The sequence below is a fragment of the Rhinopithecus roxellana genome, chromosome 3 (genome assembly GCF_007565055.1).
Source record: "Rhinopithecus roxellana isolate Shanxi Qingling chromosome 3, ASM756505v1, whole genome shotgun sequence".
In the NCBI taxonomy this organism is placed as follows: Eukaryota; Metazoa; Chordata; class Mammalia; order Primates; family Cercopithecidae; genus Rhinopithecus; species Rhinopithecus roxellana.
This window is the reverse complement of record NC_044551.1, coordinates 106,587,239-106,608,691: the sequence shown is the minus strand read 5'-3', so window position 1 is coordinate 106,608,691 and position 21,453 is coordinate 106,587,239. Positions and strand designations below refer to the sequence as shown.

Here is a 21,453-nt window from a genome sequence, read left to right as displayed (position 1 = left end):
TGGCATAAGAATGTGGATTTTTACCTACATTAAAAGGTTAAAAACTATTTCGTTTTAAAGGGTTAAGCAAGTTTTAAAACATTAATTGTAAAGGAAATTCTGTATATAAATATATTAGCTAAAGTTAAAGGGGTATCATGCAGTTTTTCTGTGAACTGGACATTAAAATAAAAGCACAATGGGTTTTTCCTTAAAACACTAACTGATCTTTAACAAAATTATAAAAGGTTAAAAAGAGTCTATGGAAATCTTACTTTATGGTCAGACATTAAAATTCGATAAATATGTCTACAGGGTTTTATTAAAATCAAGTTTAACATTAATAACACACTAATATAAAGATAAATTTTAGCTTATCTCGTATAAAATCATACAGGAAGCATTGTCAAATGTAAAATGGTGCTTGGCTTTCTTTGGTCTAAAAACTAATAAAAATAGGTGCTAAAGGAAATTTCTCAGCAAGGAGGCACTAAGGAGTATAAAGTCCACTGCTGGTGTTCCCAAATTTAAAACAAAAGATCAGTTTCTCAGAAATTATATACTTGGTTTATCTTCCACTTTCTTTTCCCTCAAAACTAAATGTCTTTTAGCACAGGTACCACCCCTAGAATTTCCAGTAAACCAGCACCAGCCTGGGGATCATGTTCTCATCAAAGGGTGGAAAGAAGGAAAACTCGAGTCAGCCTGGAAAGGACCCGACCTTGTGCTGCTAACCACCGAGACTGCTAACCATCATACTGCAGAAGGGGGATGGATACATCACACCCGAGTCAAATAAGCGCCATTATCATCAGAATCATGGGCCATTGTTCCTGGATCAAGCCCTACCAAATTAAAGCGAAGAAAAGCTTAATCTATCTATCTTTTCCTTTCCTTTCCGAACCCAGTGCCTATATCCATTACTACTCCTACCACTAGCAACTCTAACCCCACTTTAAAGCGTTTCTACGGTTTAGGAGCAGAGGTCACTGGAAAGGATCCTATCGGTTTCTTTAAGATGTGTTTTGTTCTCTCTTCGCCACCTCCTACAACTGCCCCTTTCCCAAACCTATGAAATCAAACTATGCCTCGCCTCATGCCAAATGACAAAAGCAAGGTCTCAGTAGTAGAAATAGGGGACCCAAGGCAAACCATAGCCATTGGAAGAGGGTATAAAGATGTCAATGACTGGTTAAAATGGATTAAATATTCCGTTCGCACTCTAAACAAAAGCGACTGTTACGCTTGTGCGCACAACAGGCCAGAGGCCCAGGTTCTTCCCTTTCCACTGGGATGGTCCTCAAATCAAGTGGACCTGGAGTACATGGTAGCTCTTTTTCAAGATTCTACCACCTGGAATAACAAATTATGCCAAGCTCTTTCTCTGCTATTTCCTGAAGTTCAACACCTGTGGGTCAGCCCCTGAGGGGCATCCAGCCTCCATCTTCCAAAACCAATTTTACCTCATGTCTCCAATGACAAGGGAAAAAATTTGGCATTCCCTGGAGACTTAACAGGATGCAGTGAAGTCAGGCACTTCCAAGAGCTGATCCATCAGTCTGCCCTAATTCATCCCTGAGTGGTTGCATGGTGGTATTATGGAGGACCTTTACTGGATACTCTGCCAAATAATTAGAGCAGTACTTATGGTCTAGTTCAATTGGCCATCCCTTTTAGTCTGGCATTTCATCAACCAGAGGAAGGAAAAATAAGACATCGTAAAGTGAGAGAGGTCCCTTATGGGTCTTTCAACTCTCACCCTTATTTAGATGCAATTGGAGTCCCATGGGGAATACCAGATCAATTTAAAGCCCAAAATCAAATAACTGCAGGATTTGAGTCAATATTTTGGTGGGTGACAATTAATAAAAATGTAGGTTGGATAAACTACATTTATTACAATCAACAGTGACTTAATAACTACCCTAGAGATGCTGTTAAAGGAATAGCTCAGCAATTAGGGGCTACTAATTGGGATGACTTGGGAAAATAGCATAGCCTGAGAGATGATATTAGCAGAAAGAGGAGGAGTTTGTGTCATGATTAAAACTCAATGTTGTACCTTCATCCCAAACAACACCGCCCCTAATGGAAGTATGACAAAGGCATTGCAAGATCTGACTGCTCTGTTCAATGAGTTAGCCAGCAACTAGGGGTAAATGACTCCTTTACAGGATGGCTAGAAAAGTGGTTCGGTAAATGGAAAGGAATAATAGCCTCAATTCTTACTTCCCTTGCAGCCATAATGGGTGTACTTATTCTTTTTGGGTGCTGTGTCATACCATGCATCTGTGGGTTGGCGTGAGGTTCATAGAAATGGCACTTACTAAATCCTCCCTTAACTATCCTCCAGCTTATTCAGAGAAGCTTCTTCTTTTGGAAAATCAACAGAACAACTAAGCCAAGACATGTTAAAGAAGTTTGAAGAGAAAGAACTGTAAGGAAATGCAAGAGAAAGGGTTGTTAGATATGAGTTCTAAATTTCTTTTAAAAGAATCGATACGTCAATGTGTTCAATTCTTTGCCTTCTACTTTTAAACTTAACTTCCTCGTAAAGCAGCCTTTTCCGATTACCTGCTCCACCCTGTCTCATTCTGATTACCTGCTCATTCTCCACCCTGACTCATTCTGATTTCCTCCCTGCCATAACCATTTTTCCTGCCAAACCACTCACCCCATCACTTTCTTTAAATTAGCCAATCGGAATTAGTTTAGCCTGTGTAGACTAACCTTAGTTAATAGGGGAACAACACAGCAGCAGGGACCACGTGTGTCAGGGATAAGAACCCCTTCCCCTCCCCTGTCCAGGTGTGCGCTCACCATTGCTCCATCTGTGAGAGTGCAACCTTCTATAGAAGTAAACTGCCTTGTTGTGAAGAAAAAAGAAAAATTTATATTCAAGTGCTATTTCTTTTGTGGCACCGAAATTTATTTATAACAGAAACCAAGCTGTCAGAGCTCTAGAACCATAGCTGTCTGCTAGACATCTCTAACCATAGTTTCACTTCCCCTTCCCAGATGCAGTTTGTCTGAAATTGGAGCCATAACCCCTCCAAAGCTGCTCTTTCTCCACTTTTTATTTTGATGAATGGCCCATCATAATCTAGATGCTCAAATCAAGAATATGGGACTATTTCAGTTGCTCTTTCCTCATACCTACATCTAATTAATCAAAAAGACTAGTTCTGAAGCAGGAAATTTTCATGACCACTTCACGGGTGGGGGCAGGAACTGGAGTGCACAGGATCTAGAACTAGCTGGTTGATTTGGTTATGGCAGGGGTGAACTCCACTCATTGGGTCCTGCTGCGTTCCACCCCTCACAGGAGGGGGAGCACAGGTGAGTGGGTGCAGGAGCCGGGGCCAGCGCATGCAGGACCAAAATTCTGTGTGGCCCTTGGCAGTGTCTAGAGGGGTACCTGAGGCCCCTGAAGTCCCAGAGGCTGTGTGTTACAGTGCTCTTTTAGCTTTGCCATCCACTGACAGCTTAAATGTTAAACAACTGAGTGGGCCCTTTGTTTTTTGGTGTGAGGCAGTTGCTCTCTGCCAGTGAGGGCAGAGAGCCAGTGTGACAGCCTTTAGTGTCGCACTTGTGGCACCTGAGCTCTTGTTTGGCATCCAGGAAAATCAGGTCACAGGAACAAATTGAAGAATGGTGAATGCAGAGGATTTTATTGCTGATGAGAGTGGCTCTCAGTGGAAAGGGGAGCTGAAAAGGGGATGGAGTGAGAAGGTGATCTTTCCCAGGAGCAATGCCATCAAGCCATACCTCTGAAGTCAAACTGTTTCTTCTCTCCTCTCCTCTCTGCCAGTAGAGCCTGGGGTTTTTATGGGCACAGGATGGGGGGCAGGGGGACCATAGGTGTTTTTGGAAAAGGCAACATTCAAGAGGGAAAACAGGGATGCAGGTTCTCACATTGGGCCATCGTTCCAGGCTTGAGGGTGAAGCCCTTGCTGGGGACCTGCCCTCTTCTGCCCAGAATTTCCCTGCCTTCTGTCCATGTCAGTTCCATTTTCAAATATAGTATATCTCAACATTTCTTCTTCAACATTTCCTCTGCCTTACTTCTGGCCTCCACAATTTCCCCCAAATCTTTTCTATGTTCTTCTTGCCCACCTCCAATTATCAGGGGAACCTGCCCGCAATATTTCAACATAGGTTCTTTCTATTTTCCATAATGTCGGCTGGCTGAGAAATAAAGAGAAAGAGTACAAAGGGAGGAATTTTACAGCTGGGCTGCCGGGGGTGACATCACATATCGGTAGGACCATGATGCCCACATGAGCCTCAAACCAGCAAGTTTTTTTTAAGGGTTTCAAAAGGGGAGGGGGTGTAAGAACAGAGACTAGGTACAAAGATCACATGCTTCAAAAGGCAAAAAGCAGAACAAAGATCATATGCTTCTGAGGGAACAGGACAAAGGGCAAAAGCAGAACTACTGATAAGGGTTCAACAAAGATCACAAGGCAAAGGGAAAAAGCAGAACTCCTGATAAGGGTCTATGTTCAGCAGTGCACGTATTGTCTTGATAAACATCTTAAACAACAGAAAACAGGGTTTGAGAGCAGAGAACGGGTCTGACCACAAATTTACCAGGAGAGAGCTTTTCCCCACCCTAGTAAGCCTGAGGGTACTGCAGGAGAACACGGCATATCTGAGTCCTTATTTCAACTGCATAAGACAGCCATTCCCAGAGTGGCTGTTTATAGACCTCCCCCCAGGAATGCATTCCTTTCCCAGGGTATTAATATTAATATTCCTTGCTGCGAAAAGAATTTAGCGATATCTTCCCTACTTTCACATCCATTTATAGGCTCTTTGCAAGAAGAAAAACACAGCTCTTTTTGCCTGACCCTGCAGGCAGTCAGACCTTATGGTTGTCTTCCCTTGTTCCCTAAGAATCACTGTTACTCTGTTCTTTTTCAACGTGCACTGATTTCATATTGTTCAAACACACGTCTTACAATAAATTTTATAGTTAACACAATTATCACAGTGGTCCTGAGGTGACGTACATCTTCAGCTTATGAAGATAACAGGATTAAGAGATTAAAGACAGGCATAAGAAATCATAAAAGCATTATTTGGGAACTGATAAATGTCCATGAAATGTTCACAATTTATGTTCCTCTGCTGCGGCTCAAAGCTGGTCCCTCGGTTCAGGGTCCCTGACTTCCCGCAACATCCAATCAATCCTCCATAATAGGCAAAGTGATCTTTCCATAATGTAAATGTGTTCTGACCACTCTCTGGAGTAATCCTACTTAAAACCATTTTCAGCACAAAATTCAAGTATCTAAACATGATCTTGCTGGCTTTGCTTACTTTTGTGGCTTCACCCTCTTTCTCCCCAAACGTAGCTAGTGTTTGTGCTGCCTGTAATGTCCTTCTTTCTTTGTAGGGGTCACCACTTTAGGTCTTGCTTCACCTCCTTCAGAAAGTTTTTCCTCTTTCTCCCCAGCGGGGATAGGGCCTGTTTGACACCATTAGCACACTTACACACATTTGTCACAAGTCTTAGGCTGCACTGTTATTGAAAGTTTACCATCTGACTCTGAGTAGCTCGAGGACCCTATCAAAACTTAGTAGATGCTCAATAAATGTTGCATGAACTATGACTGTTCTCAACATACAAATGCAAGATCATTTAGGAACACTTGTCAAAATGTTTCTGTCCCTTGAGATTCTATTTTGGAAGGTAAGCAGTAGGGGTCCAGGACTCTGCATTTTGACAGTTCCCTGACGTTTGCGTGTAAGAAGTGCAGAGATTATTACACTGATAAATCTTTACCATCGCTAAGGGAGACTTTCCTTCACGGGGATATTGTGTCTGGAACTGGTGGCTTCTTGGTCTCATGACTTCAAGAATGAAGTCGCAGACCCTCGCGGTGTTACAGTTCTTAAAGATGGTGTGTCTGGAGTTTGTTCCTTCTGATGTTCAGACGTGTTTGGAGTTTCTTCCTTCTGGTGGTTTCGTGGTCTCGCTGGCTTCAGGAGTGAAGCAGCAGACCTTTGCTGTGAATGTTACAGCTCTTAAGGCAGTGCGTGTGGAGTTGTTCATTCCTCCCAGTGGGTTCGTGGTCTGGCTGGCCTCAGGAGTGAAGCTGCAGACCTTCGCAGTGTGCATTACAGCTCATAAAAGCAGTGTGGACCCAGGGTGAGCAGCAGCAAGGATTATTGCAAAGAACGAGAGAACAAAGCTTCCATAGCTAGAAGGGGACCCTAGCAGGTTGCCACTGGTAGTGCTGGCAGCCTGCTTTTATTCCCTTATCTGACCTCACCCACATCCTGCCGATTGGTCCATTTTACAGAGAGCTGATTGGTCCATTTTGACAGAGTGCTGATTGGTGTGTTTACAATCCCTGAACTAGACACAGAATGCTGATTGGTGCGTTTACAATCCTTTAGCTAGACACATCCTACTAGACAGAAAAGTTCTCCAAGTCCCCACTAGGTTAGCTAGATACAGAGTATGGATTGGTGTATTTACAAAACCTTGAGCTAGATACAGAGTACTGATTGGTTTGTTTACAAACCTTGAGCTAGACACAGAGTGCTGATTGGTGTATTCACAATCCCTTGGCTAGGCATAAAGGTTCTCCAAGTCCCCACTAGACCCAGGAGCCCAGCTGGCTTCACCTAGTGGATCCTGCACCACAGCGGCAGCAAGAGCTGCACGCCAGTCCCAAGGCATGAGCCAGCACTCTTCAGCCATTGGGCGGTTGATGGGACCTGGCGCGGGAGCAGGAGGCGGCGCTCATCGGGGAGGCTCGGGCTGCGCAGGAGCCCACCGTTGGGGCATGGCATGGCGGGCTGCCGCCCCCAGCCCTGCCCTGCGGGGAGGCAGCTGAGGTCCGGCAAGAATTCGAGGGCTGGCACTGCTGGGGGACCCGGCGCACCGTCTGCATCTGGTGACCCAGGTGCTACGCCCCTCACTGCCGGCGGGGCCCGCGGCGCCGGCTGGCCGCTCTGAGTGCGGGACCCCGCTGAGCCCACGCCCACCCGAAACTCGCGCTGGCCCGCGAGCTCAGCGGGCAGCTCGGGTTCCGCCGGCGCCTCTCCCTCCACACCTCCCACCAAGCAGAGGAAGCCGGCTCCGGCCTCGGCCAGCCCAGAGAGGGACTGCCACAGTGCCGTGGCGGGCTGAAGTGCTCCCCATGCGCCGCCAGAGTGGACGCCGAGGCCGAGGGGGCGCCGAGAGCCAGGGCTGCTAGCATGTTATCACCTCTCACTATCTCTGGAAGCCCCTCAAGGAGAGGGGCCGCAGGCTGTTTCTCTAGGTCAGCAGCTAAACTCAGAAAACGTTTACTGAGTGAATGATGAAACGAGAATAGGTGAATGCAGGGTGTCGGAGTCAACGATTCTTTTACACAGGTCCTAGCAGCTCCCATTGCTTCCAACCGCAGAAATGGTCCTTTCAAGCCCAGACTCTTTGGCAGGTCCTTCCAGCTTTTGGAGTCACTCTGAACTACATTTCCCAGGATTCCAAGGGAGCCACGCGCACTGCGCCCGTCTTCCTCCCAGAAATTGGCAAGTCACTGACCTTCGTCCCGCCCCCGCCATTCCCCGCCTCCTCCTGTCCCGCAGTACGAGCGCGGCCGCTCTGCTTGTGCTTGTGTGTGTGTGTCCCTGCAGGCGTTATTCATGGGCTCACCGCTGAGATTCGACGGGCGGGTAGTACTTGTCACCGGCGCAGGGGCAGGTGAGCTTGCGAAGGCTGGAGGTGGCACGCCTTGCTCTCGCGCTGCTGGCCGCCCTTTTCGGGCCGGGATATGCGCGCAGCCGCAGCTGAGGTCGCGCAGCTGAGGTGGTGGGGTGGGGAATGGCTCTTCTTGAGGCACCGAATCTGTTGAGGAAAGAGCCAGAACCACCTGGTCCTTCGGGCAGGTACAGCCTGCTTCTCCCCAGCACCCCGGTGTGGGCTTCCCAAGGTCCTAACTGAGGGGAGAGGCCGGGCTGGGCTGCTGGTTGCAAAACTGGGTGAAAGTTCTCCCTGACGCTTATCTGTGGGCATCGATTGTTAGCCTTCCTGCAATTAACTTTTAGATCTTTGCCTAGTGTTTTAAAGGACTGAAAAGCCGCGAGGGGCGGGGGCTGGAATTCGCCCCCTGAAGCGCACAGCTGTCAGCTCCTGAAAAGTCATTCAGTCGTTCACTGTTTGTTTCCCTCTGTCGTCCGCTTTTAAGTTCGTGAGAGGGCCTTCTTTAAAGAGGGCGTCTGATAAGAGCCCTCCCCGTTGGACTTTGTATGCTTAGCAAGTCACAAACTGTACTCGAAATCCGCTGGAGTCTTGGCAGAGGTTGTAATCTCAAATGCGCACAGGGGTCAGGGAGTTGGATGGGCACATTGAGGAACCGGAGAGCACAGACTTCCGAAGTGGCCCAGCCAGTGGGAAAGTTGCCTGTATTTCAGGAGCGGCAAAATGGAAAATTGTTATGTGAAATAACCTCATTTTTTAAAGTACAAAATATTAAAACAAACCATTCATACCAACATAGATGCTGTGCAGTGAGATTTTACCCTAGTTTCTCACCAGTGGGTGACCTCTGTAACCTCCAAGTGCAGGGATCTTGACGTTATGCACCGTTGATTCTCCACTGGTACTACCTTCTACCTGGAAAGGCCCTAATGCATGAATTGAGTTATATATTAAACGTTGCAAACTGTAGAATTCTGTCAGTTAATTCCTATGTACTTTCATGTCTGTATTGATAAAGTGGACTCTTATGCTGCCTTTCAGAAAATGCTTTTAGTATTGATTAGTAGCCAAGTATTTTATACCCATAGCTGTCTGGTTATATCTGCATGGGCATGTATTTGGGTGTACCCATACTTTCTAAATGTTTTTAGCAAAACATTTTGTTTACACTTTGGTTTTGATGTAAATAATGTGTTTTACAACACTTGGTGTTTTTAAATCTTTTTTGACAGTTCTTGGATAGTTTTCATGCAGGAGGTCCAGAGATTACATTCTAAGAAGTTTTTACCATCGCTAAGGAGGCTTTCATTTTCAGGGGCTATATCTGAAAATTATTCAAGGATAGGGACCGCTTCCTTTGACACCATTAGCATACTTACACATAGTATGCAGTACATTTTACACGAGGACTCAGTACACTTGCACATGCACATACATCTGTATTTAAAACCAGTTCATGATACAGTGTGTAGTCCAGGCAGTGCATCCTGAAATTTATTTTCTATTCTGTTTTATTTATAAATTTTAGTTGCAACCCACAAAATTGATTTTGTGAAACAATGGGTTGTGACTAGACAGTTGTGAACTTAGCACCCTTACCTGCTGTTCGTAAACTGGTTAAATTCTCTCTTACCCATTCAGAGTGGATTAATTTAAAAAAAATTTTTTTTTTTTCCAGAGGAAAAAGTCTTACTCTGTACCCAGGCTGGAATGCAGTGACCTGATCATGGCTCCCTGTAACCTTGAACTCCTGGGCTCAAGTGATCCTTTTACGTCAGATTCCAGAATAGCTAGGACTATACGTGTGTGCCACCACGCCCAGCTAATTTTTAAATGTTTTCAAGAGATGGAGTCTCTCTTTGTTGCACCGGCTGGTCTCAAACTCCTGGCCTCAAGCGATCCTTCTGCTTGGATTAAATTCTAAAATAAGTTATTTGGTGAAATTTTCTAGTTTTGGAAAACTGTGTGTTTTCTTGTTCTTGTTTGAGAGGGAGTCTTGCTCTGTTGCTGAGGCTGGAGTACAGTGACATGATCTTGGCTGACTGCAACCTCTGCCTTCTGGGTTCAAGCAATTCTCCTACCTCAGCCTCCCAAGTAGCTGGGGGTACAGGTCCACGCCACCACGCCTGGCTGATTTTTGTCATTTTAGTAGAGACGGAGTTTCACCATGTTGGCCAGGCTGGTCTTGAACTCCAGACCTCAAATGATCCGCCCACCTCTGTCTCACAAAGTGTTGGGATTACAGGTGTGAGTCGCCGCTCCTGGCCTTGGGTTGTTTTTGGAAGGGCCTAATAATTTATGCATCTCAGTTTATTTGTATACTTACTGATTAATTTATACTAAATATAAATTGTTAATTACATTTGTTCATTTGTCAATGAAATTTATCAATTATCTTAAAATGTAAAAAATATACACATATTAAAAAATGTAAACAATATGGAAAAACAGTCCAGAAGTAAGTCTTCCACTCCTACTCCTTGTTTCTAGCCACATAGTTCTGTTCTCCAGAGGTAACCGCTAATTGCCAGTTTCTAATGTAATTTTCCTGAGATGCTCTATGCCTGTAAAACTTTTCTCTTGGCCAGGGGCAGTGGCTCACACCTGTAATCCCAGCACTTTGGGAGGCCGAGGTGGGCGGATCACGAGCTCAAGAGATCGAGACCATCCTGGCCAACATGGTGAAACCCTATCTCTACTAAAAATACAAACATTAGCTGGACATGGTGGCGTATGCCTGTAGTACCAGCTACTCACGAGGCTGAGGCAGGAGAATCTCTTGAACCTGGGAGGCGGAGGTTGCAGTGAGCCGAGATCACGTCACTGCACTCCAGCCTGGGCGACAGAATGAGACTGCATCTCAAAAAAAAAAAGAAAAAAAGCAAAACTTTCTCTCTCTCACTGTGTATATATATATATATATTATTTCTTTTTGTATATATAAATTTATACCTTATAGCTTTGAGTCAGAATTAAGTATTTTTTGTGTTTGATGACTGTGTAGTCAAGGTTCAGTGTAGGATACAGAAACCACTAGATATTTTCAGCAGTGAAGGATTAAATACAGGTAATTAGGTTTTAGGCAGGTCTTCTTAGAATGACTTCTGAAACAATAGGAATTTGATCCATTAGAGGAGGCAATACCTCTGAGGCTGTCATTGGAGCTGTGCCACAGCCCAAGTAGCACTGGCACTAGGGACCTGAAGTATGGAAGCTGCCATCCAGGGATTAGGGAGCTAAATGAAGAAGTTGCCGCTATAGTCAGTTTCTGAATACCTAGGAACTTGCAAGAAAATTAGCTTCTTAACAACAACAGCCGGAACTCCCAGTAAGGTAGCGTCTGTCTCACTTCCACCTTCTAAATTTTATGCAGATGCATCAGATGGTGGAACCCAACTCACAGCATCCTAGCAGCTAAGTAGAATGGTAGGAAATGGTAGTAGAATAGGTGGAAAAATATAGTTTTAAGCTTTCCAACCTCTGCAAGCAGAAGAGAGTGGATAGGTTGAGAATGTCAGTGATAGGATAGCTTGAGAATATCATTAAAACTTAATTAATTGTTCGCCAATTTCTTTAAATGGGGATTGGGTTGAGTGGACCCAAAAAATTGTGCTGACATTTCTTCAACTTTCTGATTATTTTGTTTTTGATTAGGATTGGGCCGAGCCTATGCCCTGGCTTTTGCAGAAAGAGGAGCGTTAGTTGTTGGTAAGTTGGTGTGTCTTTCTTTTTAATCCATAGCTGATAACTGAAATACAGTCTTCACAAGCTATCTTTGTCTTTCTATCAAATAATTTTTCAAGGTTGAATTTTATTATTTTTACTTCTGCCAGAAGGTTTTTACCCCAACTAAGGCTGTCTTTTTAACTTACTTTTAAGTGAACCAGTTTCACAGAACTCTCAACTTCACAGAATTGATAATGAAGGGCTGGGGGTGGGCATGGTGACTCGTGGCTATAACTCCAGCGACTTGGGAGACTGAGGCGGGAGTATCGCTTGAGACCAGGAGTTCGAGGTTGCAGAGAACTATGATTATACCATTGCACTCCAATCTGGGTGATGGCGCAAAACCCTGTTTCTCACAGAAAAGGGTGGGGACAAGCATTTATTGTATAAAAGGAAATTCTTGACTTTAGTAAATTGTAGGCTGTAATTTTTTGAGACAGGAGGTTCATCTACTGGTGTGAGATCAAAAGAGAGCCCCTGTAAGTGTATTGATAAAAGTAAGAAATAACTGAGTTTTGAGAACTGAAAGTTTGGAGTCAAGGAATCTGAAGTATGAGCTTCTTGTTTCTTTCATCAAAACTTTTCAACTGGAAGCTTTTTAAAAAGATTTAATTGAGGGGGTGGTTACATGAGTTTTTGTTAAGTGGTGGGGGGGGGTCAGATGGAAGATACTGTATTAAAGAATCCCAAAGGTGGGAGGTTTTAGTAATCTACATGGTTTGGACTGACCTAATGTGCTTGGACACAGAAACGAATTTGTCCACAACTGAGCCTTTGTGGGGAATAACCAAGTGAGTGCTAAGTGCAAGGGTATATGTAGGACCCAGTACTTATTAGCACTTTTCCTGGGATAAAATTGTAGTCCCACAATGACCTTCTAATTTCAGCTTTCTGACATCTTACGAGGCAATAGAGAGAGACGAAGTTTCATCAGTTTGTTCAGGGAGACACATACAACAAAAGAGTAAGCAAGCAACCAGGAGGTTTTCTAAACAAGACCTAAGCAGAGCACTTAAGATTCTTTTCTCCTTCCTTGTGGATGTGTAGCTTATCTTTATGGAAGGAACACTGACGCTTTGGATGTTCCTTGTTTAAGGTCATAGCCACTATCTACTAATCCAATCTGCTTCTTATGGCAGGAATGGATTTTGACATTGTATTATTTGGACGGCGGGTGTATATTTCAGGCCCACTTTGTCAGATTTTCCCAAGAATAGCTCATGTTGAGGCCTAAAGACACATCCTGTTACTATTTTTAATTTTCCTTCTCTTTTTATGTTGCTATTTAGTTCTTAATATTTTTACCTTATACGTTTTGTTTATTTACATCTTTTCTGCTCAGTTCTATAATGGCAAGGATCTTGTTTTATCTTTTGTATCTACTAAAGGACCTAGAATATTGCTTTGTGCAAAGAAGGTACTTTATTCATTGGTTCTTTTATTGTTGATACACTTTTTGGAGGAAGGGCTGGTGTGTATGAGATTGGTTGAATACATTTCTTGCTTTTTTTGTTCTTGACTAAGACAGAAACTTAGTTTATAAACCTGTTTTATAAAAAATTTTATAGCAATGTGTTCCTGTGCATCAGTTTTCCTTTATTTCCCTGTTCCCTCTGAATTTCTTAAATTCAGATATTAGGAGTGTTTGAATTCTAAGAAAAAAATTAAACAGAGATGCTGTATCTTTTCTGTCATTGCATTATTATAGTAGAGATGATAATTGTGTCAAGTCCTGATAAAAGTCCAAGAATATAGAAGAAAAATATTTCCTAGACTTGAATGAAGAGCCAGATTTAGTTTAGTATTAAAGAGGAGAATTCAATCTATGTAGAAGTGCAGAAATTTTGACTGATGTTTTCTATTCCTTTTTAGAGTCTGTGTCTTACCTGTTAGCCGTTTTATGTGTATACCATAGACACCCTGTTTCCAAGTTGCATCACACACTAGTTTTTTTTCTTTTTTCTTTTTTTTTTTGAGACGGAGTCTCACTCTGTTGCCCAGGCTGGAGTGCAGTGGAGTGATCTTGGCTCACTGCAACCTCTGCCTCCCGGGTTCAAGCAGTTCTCTGCCTCAGCCCCCCAAGTAGCTGGGATTACAGGTGCCTGCCACCACGCCTGGCTATTTATTTATTTATTTATTTATTTATTTTTAAGTAGAGATGTGGTTCACTATCTTAGCCAGGCTGGTCTTGAACTCCTGACTTCTTTTTAGAAGTGGCATGTCATTTCTACTCGCATTTCATCGGCCAAAGGAAATCACTTTTCTAAGCCAGAAGTTAGGGGCATCATTTAAGATAGTCTCCAATTTTGTGTTAATATGATTGCTATGTTTTATATTCCATTATATATAGCTTATGGATTATAAAATTTGGTATAAGAACTGCTAAGCTTTAGGCTGATACTGTAAAAAGAGACATTTGCTTTTGTGTAAATTACATTTTTCAGGAAATACTTGTGCATATCTTAAGCAGAATATTGGGAATTCAGTAGTTTTGAGGTTTCCTCAGTAGGTGAACTATATGTTGTTCTCTGAGTAGTAAGTTTTATTTTGAGGACATAAACACGAGAAAGACTGACAAAAAGGAGCAAAAAGAACTCCTTAGGAAAAGAAAGGGAGTTCTACTCTTGAACTGAAGTAACACCTTTGGGTAGATTAAATTACAGTCTTTTTAAGTAAGATTGACATGACTTTTCCATGCTGCAGTTACATAATAATGGTAAAGCTGAGTCTTAACTTTCTGTGGGCTGATGCTAGAGCCGGTGCTTTTAACCACTATGGGGTCTTGACAGCTGGAAGGTGAACTGTAGTGGCCAAGGTACATTGCCTTTGAAGTCAGGCCAAGCTTTAAATCCTGGCTCTGCTGCCTAATTATATGACCTCTCTGTTTGTAGCTGTCTTACCTAACTTCCAGGATTATGATGAGGGTAAATGACAAAAAATTAAAGCTTTCGGAAAGGGAAGAGAAAGGAACCAGTATCAGTCCCTGCTTACCATATATGGGTCGCTCTGCTCAAGAACTGGATATATCAAAGTGAACCTGAGGTCTTGTTGACTCAAGGTACATCCCAGCCCCCTCATACATGTTTCTCCTAGATGCTTAAAGAAAAAGCTCTGTGTCTTAGTCAATTTTCTGTTGCTTATCACAGAACACTTAAAACTGGGTAATGTATTTTAAAAAAGGAATTTATTTCTTACACTTATGTAGGCTGAGTAGTCCAGTGTTGAGGGGCTACATCTGCTGAGGAGGGCCTCCTTTCTGGTGGGGACTCTGTACAGAGTCCCGAGATGGCACAGGGCATCACACGGCAAGGGGCTGAGTGTGCTGGCTCTGGTCTCTTTTCCTCTTCTTATAAAGCCACTTCTTACTCCCATGATAACCTTTTAATTCATTACCTGATTAATCCATTAGTCCATGAATGGATTAATGCATTTGTAAGGGCAGAGCCCTCATAATTCAATCATCTTTTAAAGGCCCCGCATCTCAATACTGCCACATCAGGGATTAAATTTCAACATGAGTTTTGGAGGGGATAAATATTTAAACCATAGCAGGCTGCTTTAGGCACTGATGACTCTCTGCAAGGGTAAGTATAGTATTTAGTGATCAAGAATATATACCGATTGAATAAGTTAAACTGATAAAATACAGGGAGAAAGATCATAAGAAGGCACATGTGAATTCCAGCTTATAATAAATGAGCCATACATAAAATACCCACATTTCCCTTAGATACCTCCATGACTATCACCATCCTGGGTTATGGGGGAAAACCTTTGAATAAATTTAGAGTAGCTCTTAGCTATTTGCCATTTTAAGAACTAGAGTAGTTCTTAGCAATTTGTTATTTTGTCATTTGTCAGTTTTAAAAAAAGTAATAAAGTTAATAGACTTAACATCAAATAGATTCATTTATTCATCTAACCAGTATTTATTGTCTATTTTATAGCAAACACTGTTCTAGATGCTGGAGGAATATAGTGGGAATAAAACAGGGTCCCTACTTTCAAGGTGCATATATTCTAGTGGGGGGCAGGGGAGGGACAGAGAATCAGCAAATACATGTGTAAAACTATAATAGATAAAGGTAGGTGCTATGGAGGAAAGAAATGAGTTAAAGGAACAGAAAATGCTGAAAGAAGTGTTTTAAAGAGAGACTGCAGGAAGTGAAGGAAGTGAAGGAGTGCGCTTTGAAGACAGCTGCTGCTTAAGCACCCCTGGCAGTGGAAGCAGCTGAAGCCAGGTTACTGAGGCCGGTGTAGGCATGGTATATTTTAGGGTTAGGAAGGGGGCCAGTGTGGTTGTAGTGAGCAAGGTCATAAGGGAGACAAAAGTGAGAGATGAGGGCAGAGGGGTCCTAGAAGACCAGATCACATAGGACCTTTAGTTCAGAGTAAGGACTGACTTTTACCCTGAGATGGGGAGCCATTAGAGGTTATGAATAGAAGAGGAACGTGACCTGATTTAAGGGTGAAATAGATCATTCTCATTGCTGTTTGGAGACTAGATTGTAGGGGAACATGAGTGGAAGTGGAGAAAAAAGATGGGCACATTGGGATTTATTAACTATTAATTCATTTGTATATTCTTTGTTATTTTCCATGAAAAGAGAAGAAGCTGACCAGTTGGAGGCTTTTGCGTAATCCACATAAGAGACAGTGGTGGTTTAGACAAGGTGATGGGGATGGAGGTGGTGCAAATAAGTTAAATTCTGGATATATTTTGAAAAAAGCTATGGCAAAATTTTTTGATGGTTTGTATGTGGATTATAAGGGAAAGAGAAGTCAAGATGGTTCCAAGATTTTTGAGTCAAACATCTGGAAGGATAGAGTGTCCATTTACTGAGACGGGAAAGACTGAAGGAGGAGGAGATTGGCACAGTGGAGGCAATCCTATTAGACATTCAGATGGCGATATGAAGTAGGCAGTGGGATATAGGACACTGTAGTTGAGGGGACAGGTTGAGGCTAGACAGAGAAATCTGAATATTCTCTGTTTATAGATGTTATTTAAAGCTGGGAGACTGAATCAGATTATCTGGGTAGTGAGTACAAATAAACAGGACAAGAGGTTGAAGGACCGAACTCTGAATGACCCAGTCTTTCCTTTTCAGTTTTCTTCTCCCATTAAGGATACATTTGATGCCTTATTGTTGAGGCAAAGTCAATGAAAGGGACCTAATTTAAGATACTGCTCTCTAAACTACCATCATATTTTGGAGTTTTTCAGATATTTAGATACAGTTATGGCCATTCTGGAAAAGATTCCTGATGAACTAAGGTGATTGTATCTTTCTACCAAAAGTGAAAACAGTGTGACAGTCCTGTGTTTTCCCATTTTCTTGGTGGTCAAGGAACTTAAGGGTAAACCTGACATTGTCCTCAACTAGAGTAACTACCTTTAGCTTATGCTTTTAGTATGCTTGTCTTTCCCTGACATAACATGATGTTTAATTTTTCCCATCTTTAATAGTCCTATTGCACATTCATTTTTAATTTAAATCAGTTCAAATAGTTTTGATAGCAGTCAGGACATAAACATAATACAGGAATGAAAACCTCCATTGGACCCACAGTTCTAAAATCCATGAAATAATTTTTTTTTTTTTTTTTTCTGAGATAGAGTCTTGGTCTTGTCACCCAGTCTGGAGTGCAATGGCGTGATCTTGACTCCTGCAACCTCCGCCTCCTGGGTTCAAGTGATTCTCCTGCCTCAGCCTCCCAAGTAGCTGGGATTACAGGCACCCACCACCACACCTGGCTAATTTTTTCTATTTTTAGTAGAGACGGAGTTTGACCATGTTGGCCAGGCTGGTCTCGAACTCCTGACCTCAGGTGATCCACCCGCCTCAGCCTCCCAAAGTGCTGGGATTACAGGCGTGAGCTACCATGCACTGCCTCGATGAAATAATTCTTGATGCTATTGTCTGCCATAGGAAACATTATCAAAATGGGAGGAAATACATCAAGCATAGAAAATAGGAGGCTGGGTGTGGTAGCTCATGCCTGTATTCCCAGTGCTTTGCGAGGCTGAGGCAGGAGGAATGCTTCAGGCCAAGAGTTTGAGAATAGTCTGGGCAACATCGTGAGTCCCCATCTCTTCAAAAAAAAAAAAAAAAAAAAAAAAAAACACAAAAAGAGAGAAAATGAGAATGTATGGAAGGGCATCCAAGAAATGGTTAATAGCAGGTAGCTAGGTATCTCTGGGAGATAGTAGAGTAAGGGCAAGTGGTGAAAAAGGACTTCTTGAATGTACATGGCTTGAATTTCTTTAAAAGTATATGTATAAGGTAAACCCTCCAAAAACGAAATACATTTCTAATATAATATTACCCTCTCATGCTTAAATATACTTCTTAGATTAATCAGCGCAAAGGATGTTACAGTTAGTACATATAAAAACTATCCCAGTTTTGTAGAATTGGAAGCAACATTTTACTTTGGAAATAAAATAGTTTATATATATGTCATTGTTAATAGATACAACTTTGTTGGTGACAGATCCTTGGATTGAGTGTGTCTCTATATGAGCATGAATATGCATAAATGTTAGTATAAAGCACTCTTCAAATATAAAGCTTTGTAACATTGTTACTCTTGGTAATAATGGTAAGTGGTAAGTTAGAAATTGGTGTATAAACCATTTCCCACATTGATCTACGCAAAAAGAAGGAACTCTTTGGTGAATTAAAGCATTAAAGTGAGGCAAGGCTACGAGATCTCTTTTAAAGTTATGCTGTGGATAATAGGAAAATCCACTGCGGAGTATGAGCAAGGGGCTGACATAGTATAAAGGCCTCCCATAGTATAAATGGGCAGCAACTGCAGTAATCTAGGAATCAGATTATAGAATAGGGAAGAAATGGAGATAGCTAATTTCTCAAAAGAACTGGCAAATTCTCACTGCATAAACTATCTAAGTCCAAAGCACCCAGCACAGTGCTGGATACAGAATGGGAACACAGTAAATATTTGAAGAATCCTAATGAAATTGATGACAAGACCTGATGACTCGGTGGCATGTGCTTTTCAGCAATGGAAGAAGAGAAAGGGTGCCTGGGACAAGTCTCACCCAGCGGAGAAGTGACAGAAGTGGGTGGGGGGCAGTACGAGGAAGATGATGTTTGGTTTGGTTTGCTTTTGTGTGTGTGTGTGTGTGTGTGTGTGTGTGTGCGCGCGTGCAAAGTACAAGATATATTCCCTCAGCTAGTTTAGCAGCCCTGATATCAGGAGACTCAAAGCTTGTTTCTTGCTATAGTCTTTGGAGCCAATAGTCAGAGAAAGCGAGGGTCAAGGACAGAAAGAACAAGAAAACCTGCTTCTAAGAATAAAGACCTGTGTAGCAAATATAATTATTAAGGACAAATCTAGACTTCTTAATCTAGTTTCTACAAAACACTGAAAAGCAGTGTGCATAATACTCATCAAGTAATATTGATGCTCACATATGAACTTTATTTTTCTTCCAGCATTTCAGTAAAGGAATTTATGATTCGTATCATATGTAACAAAGAATGAACATCTTTTATAAATAAAGGACAAATCTATAAGAAAGACAAGTATCCCAAATCAAATGTGAACTAAACAGGCAAAACAATAATAAATATAAGCCCATGAAAATAAAATATTACTTTACTAGCGCTAAAAAAAAATGTAAACTAAAATAATGAGCTACAAATTATAATCATTTAATTGTCAGACTGAAGGCAATGCTAACAACCAGTGTTGTGAGAATGTGAGATAACAGGCATTCTCACAAACACGTGGTTCTATTTTCAGGCTAGCGATGCCTGATAATTTGGTACCTTGTACTTAGTTATCTATTTACCTTCTTATAGAATACTTTTTATCCGATCTAAGTGTGTTTTAGAATTCTTTGGATCCTGGCTGGGTGCAGTAATCCCAACACTTTGGGAGGCTGAGGCAGGAGGATTGCTTGAGGCCAGGAGTTCAAGACCAGTCTGGACAACATAGCAAGATCCGCTGTCTTTGCCAAAAAAATAAAAATGAAAATAAAAAAGCCAGGTGTGGTGGTGCATGCCTGTAGTCCTAGCTACTCAGGAGGCTGAGGCAGGAGGATGGTTTGAGCCTGGGAGTTGGAGACTTTAGTGAGCTATCATTGTGCCACTGCACTCAGCGTGGGTGACAGTGACACCCTGTCTCAAGAAAAAACAGAAAGGATTTCCCAATATACTTACATTCCCAATATAGCATGTATTTGATAAAATTTTGGGAATGCTTTTTAGGAAAAATCTTCTGTAGTTAATAGACTGTCTGAGTCACTGTTTTATTTAAAATGACAGAAATGAGGAAAAGCTTTATGCTAAAAAAAGCTCTTCAGGGTTATGAACTGGATTTTATATGGAAAATGTGCAAATGTATCACACTTTGAAACATTTTGATCATTTCAGCTGAAAAGACTTGACCCTTGACTATCATAGTCTTACCATTTTTTGCTACCTATATGAAAGCTATTTGTTTGAGTTGGGTGGTTCGTTTATCTTTTCCTTCATATCCACAAAAAATGTGATTTTTTTTTTTTTACCTTAGTGGAAATAATGATCTTTTTAGGGTAAAAGAAACTTGCTTAAAGCATTAGAGGAGCAGAGTGGTATTGTAGTAGATCCAGTTTCTAGTGTAAATTTTGCCATTTCTTACAGACTTAGGGACCTGTGGTAAGATAATCTTTTTCCAAACGCTTTTCTTATCTGTGAAAGTAGGAACAATTGTTACTGCCAACCTCTTAAAAAGCTACCTGGAGATTAACTGCATCAATATACTTAGTGGTTTTATTGAAATGTGAAGTACACACATATCGGTGTAAGTTGTTATTATTACCACTAGAATTGTAGCCACACATTTAAGTGGTAAGTGTCACATGTTATGGATACAATTCTCTTTGTATATAATTGCAAAACATATTTTTAATGTTCTTTCTATATCTAAGCTTTTCAACGTGTAGCCAATGATTTTCTTTTCTTATTGTCTTCTGTTTATAGGGTACAGTGTGATATTTTGATTCCTTTATACAGTGTATAATGATCAAATCAGTAATTAGCATATCCATCACCTCAAACATTGGTCCTTTGTTTGCATTGGGAACATTCAGAATCCTCTCTTCTAGATATTTGAAAATATAGTATAAATTGTTGTTGGCCATAATCACCCTAAAGTACTATACACTAGTAGAACTTATTCCTTCTATTTAGTTGTAATTTTGTATTGGTTCATCAATCTCTTTCTATTCCTCTCTTCCCTGCTACCCTTCCCAGCCTTCAGTAACCAGTATTATACTCTGTACTTCTGTGAGATCAGCTTATTTAGCTTCCACACATGAGTGAAAACATGCTGTATTTATCTTCCTGTGCCTGGCTTATTTTACTTAACATAATGTCCTCCGGGCTCATCCATGTTGCTGAAAATGACAGGATTTCATTTTTTTTTTAATGGCCAAATAGTATTTCATTATGTATTGTGTGCCACATTTTCTTCATCCATTCATCTGTCGATGAATACTTAGGCAGGTTCCATATCTTGACTATTGTGAATAGTGCTGCAGTAAACATGGGAATGCAGATATCTCTTTGACATGTTGATTTCCTTTCCTTTGGTTTATATATACCCAGCAATGGGATTACTTCGTATAGTAGTTCTGTTTTTAGTTTTTTTGAATAACCTCCATACTGTTTTCCATAATGGCTATACTAATTTACATTTCCACCAATAATATATGAGAGTTTCATTTTCTCCATATTCTTGTCATCCTTTGTTATTGTTATTTTTTTGCCGTTTTGATAGTAGCTATTCTAACTTGACATGATCTCATTGTGGTTTTGATTTGCATTTTCCTGATGATTAGTCATGTTGAGCATTTTTTCATATACTTCTTGGCCATTTATGTCTTTTTTTTTTTTTTTTTTTTAAGACGGAGTCTCACTCTGTTGCCCAGGCTGGAGTACAGTGGTGTGATCTTGGCTCACTGCAACCTCTGCCTCCCAGGTTCAAGCGATTCTCCTGCTTCAGCCTCCTAAGTAGCTGGGACTACAGGCACC

General features: G+C 41.6%; 1 protein-coding gene across 1 annotated transcript in view; it reads left to right on the top strand.

The window, feature by feature from the left end:
• The first annotated feature begins 7,486 nt into the window (after window positions 1-7,486).
• The window catches only part of HSD17B4 (hydroxysteroid 17-beta dehydrogenase 4), an 89,316-nt gene continuing 75,349 nt past the window's right edge, over window positions 7,487-21,453 (top strand). The window contains exons 1-2 of the mRNA XM_010353791.1: window positions 7,487-7,681; window positions 11,333-11,386. Coding sequence (XP_010352093.1) covers window positions 7,624-7,681; window positions 11,333-11,386 — 112 coding nt within the window. The 5' untranslated portion in view covers window positions 7,487-7,623. The remainder of the gene's footprint in view (window positions 7,682-11,332; window positions 11,387-21,453) is intronic.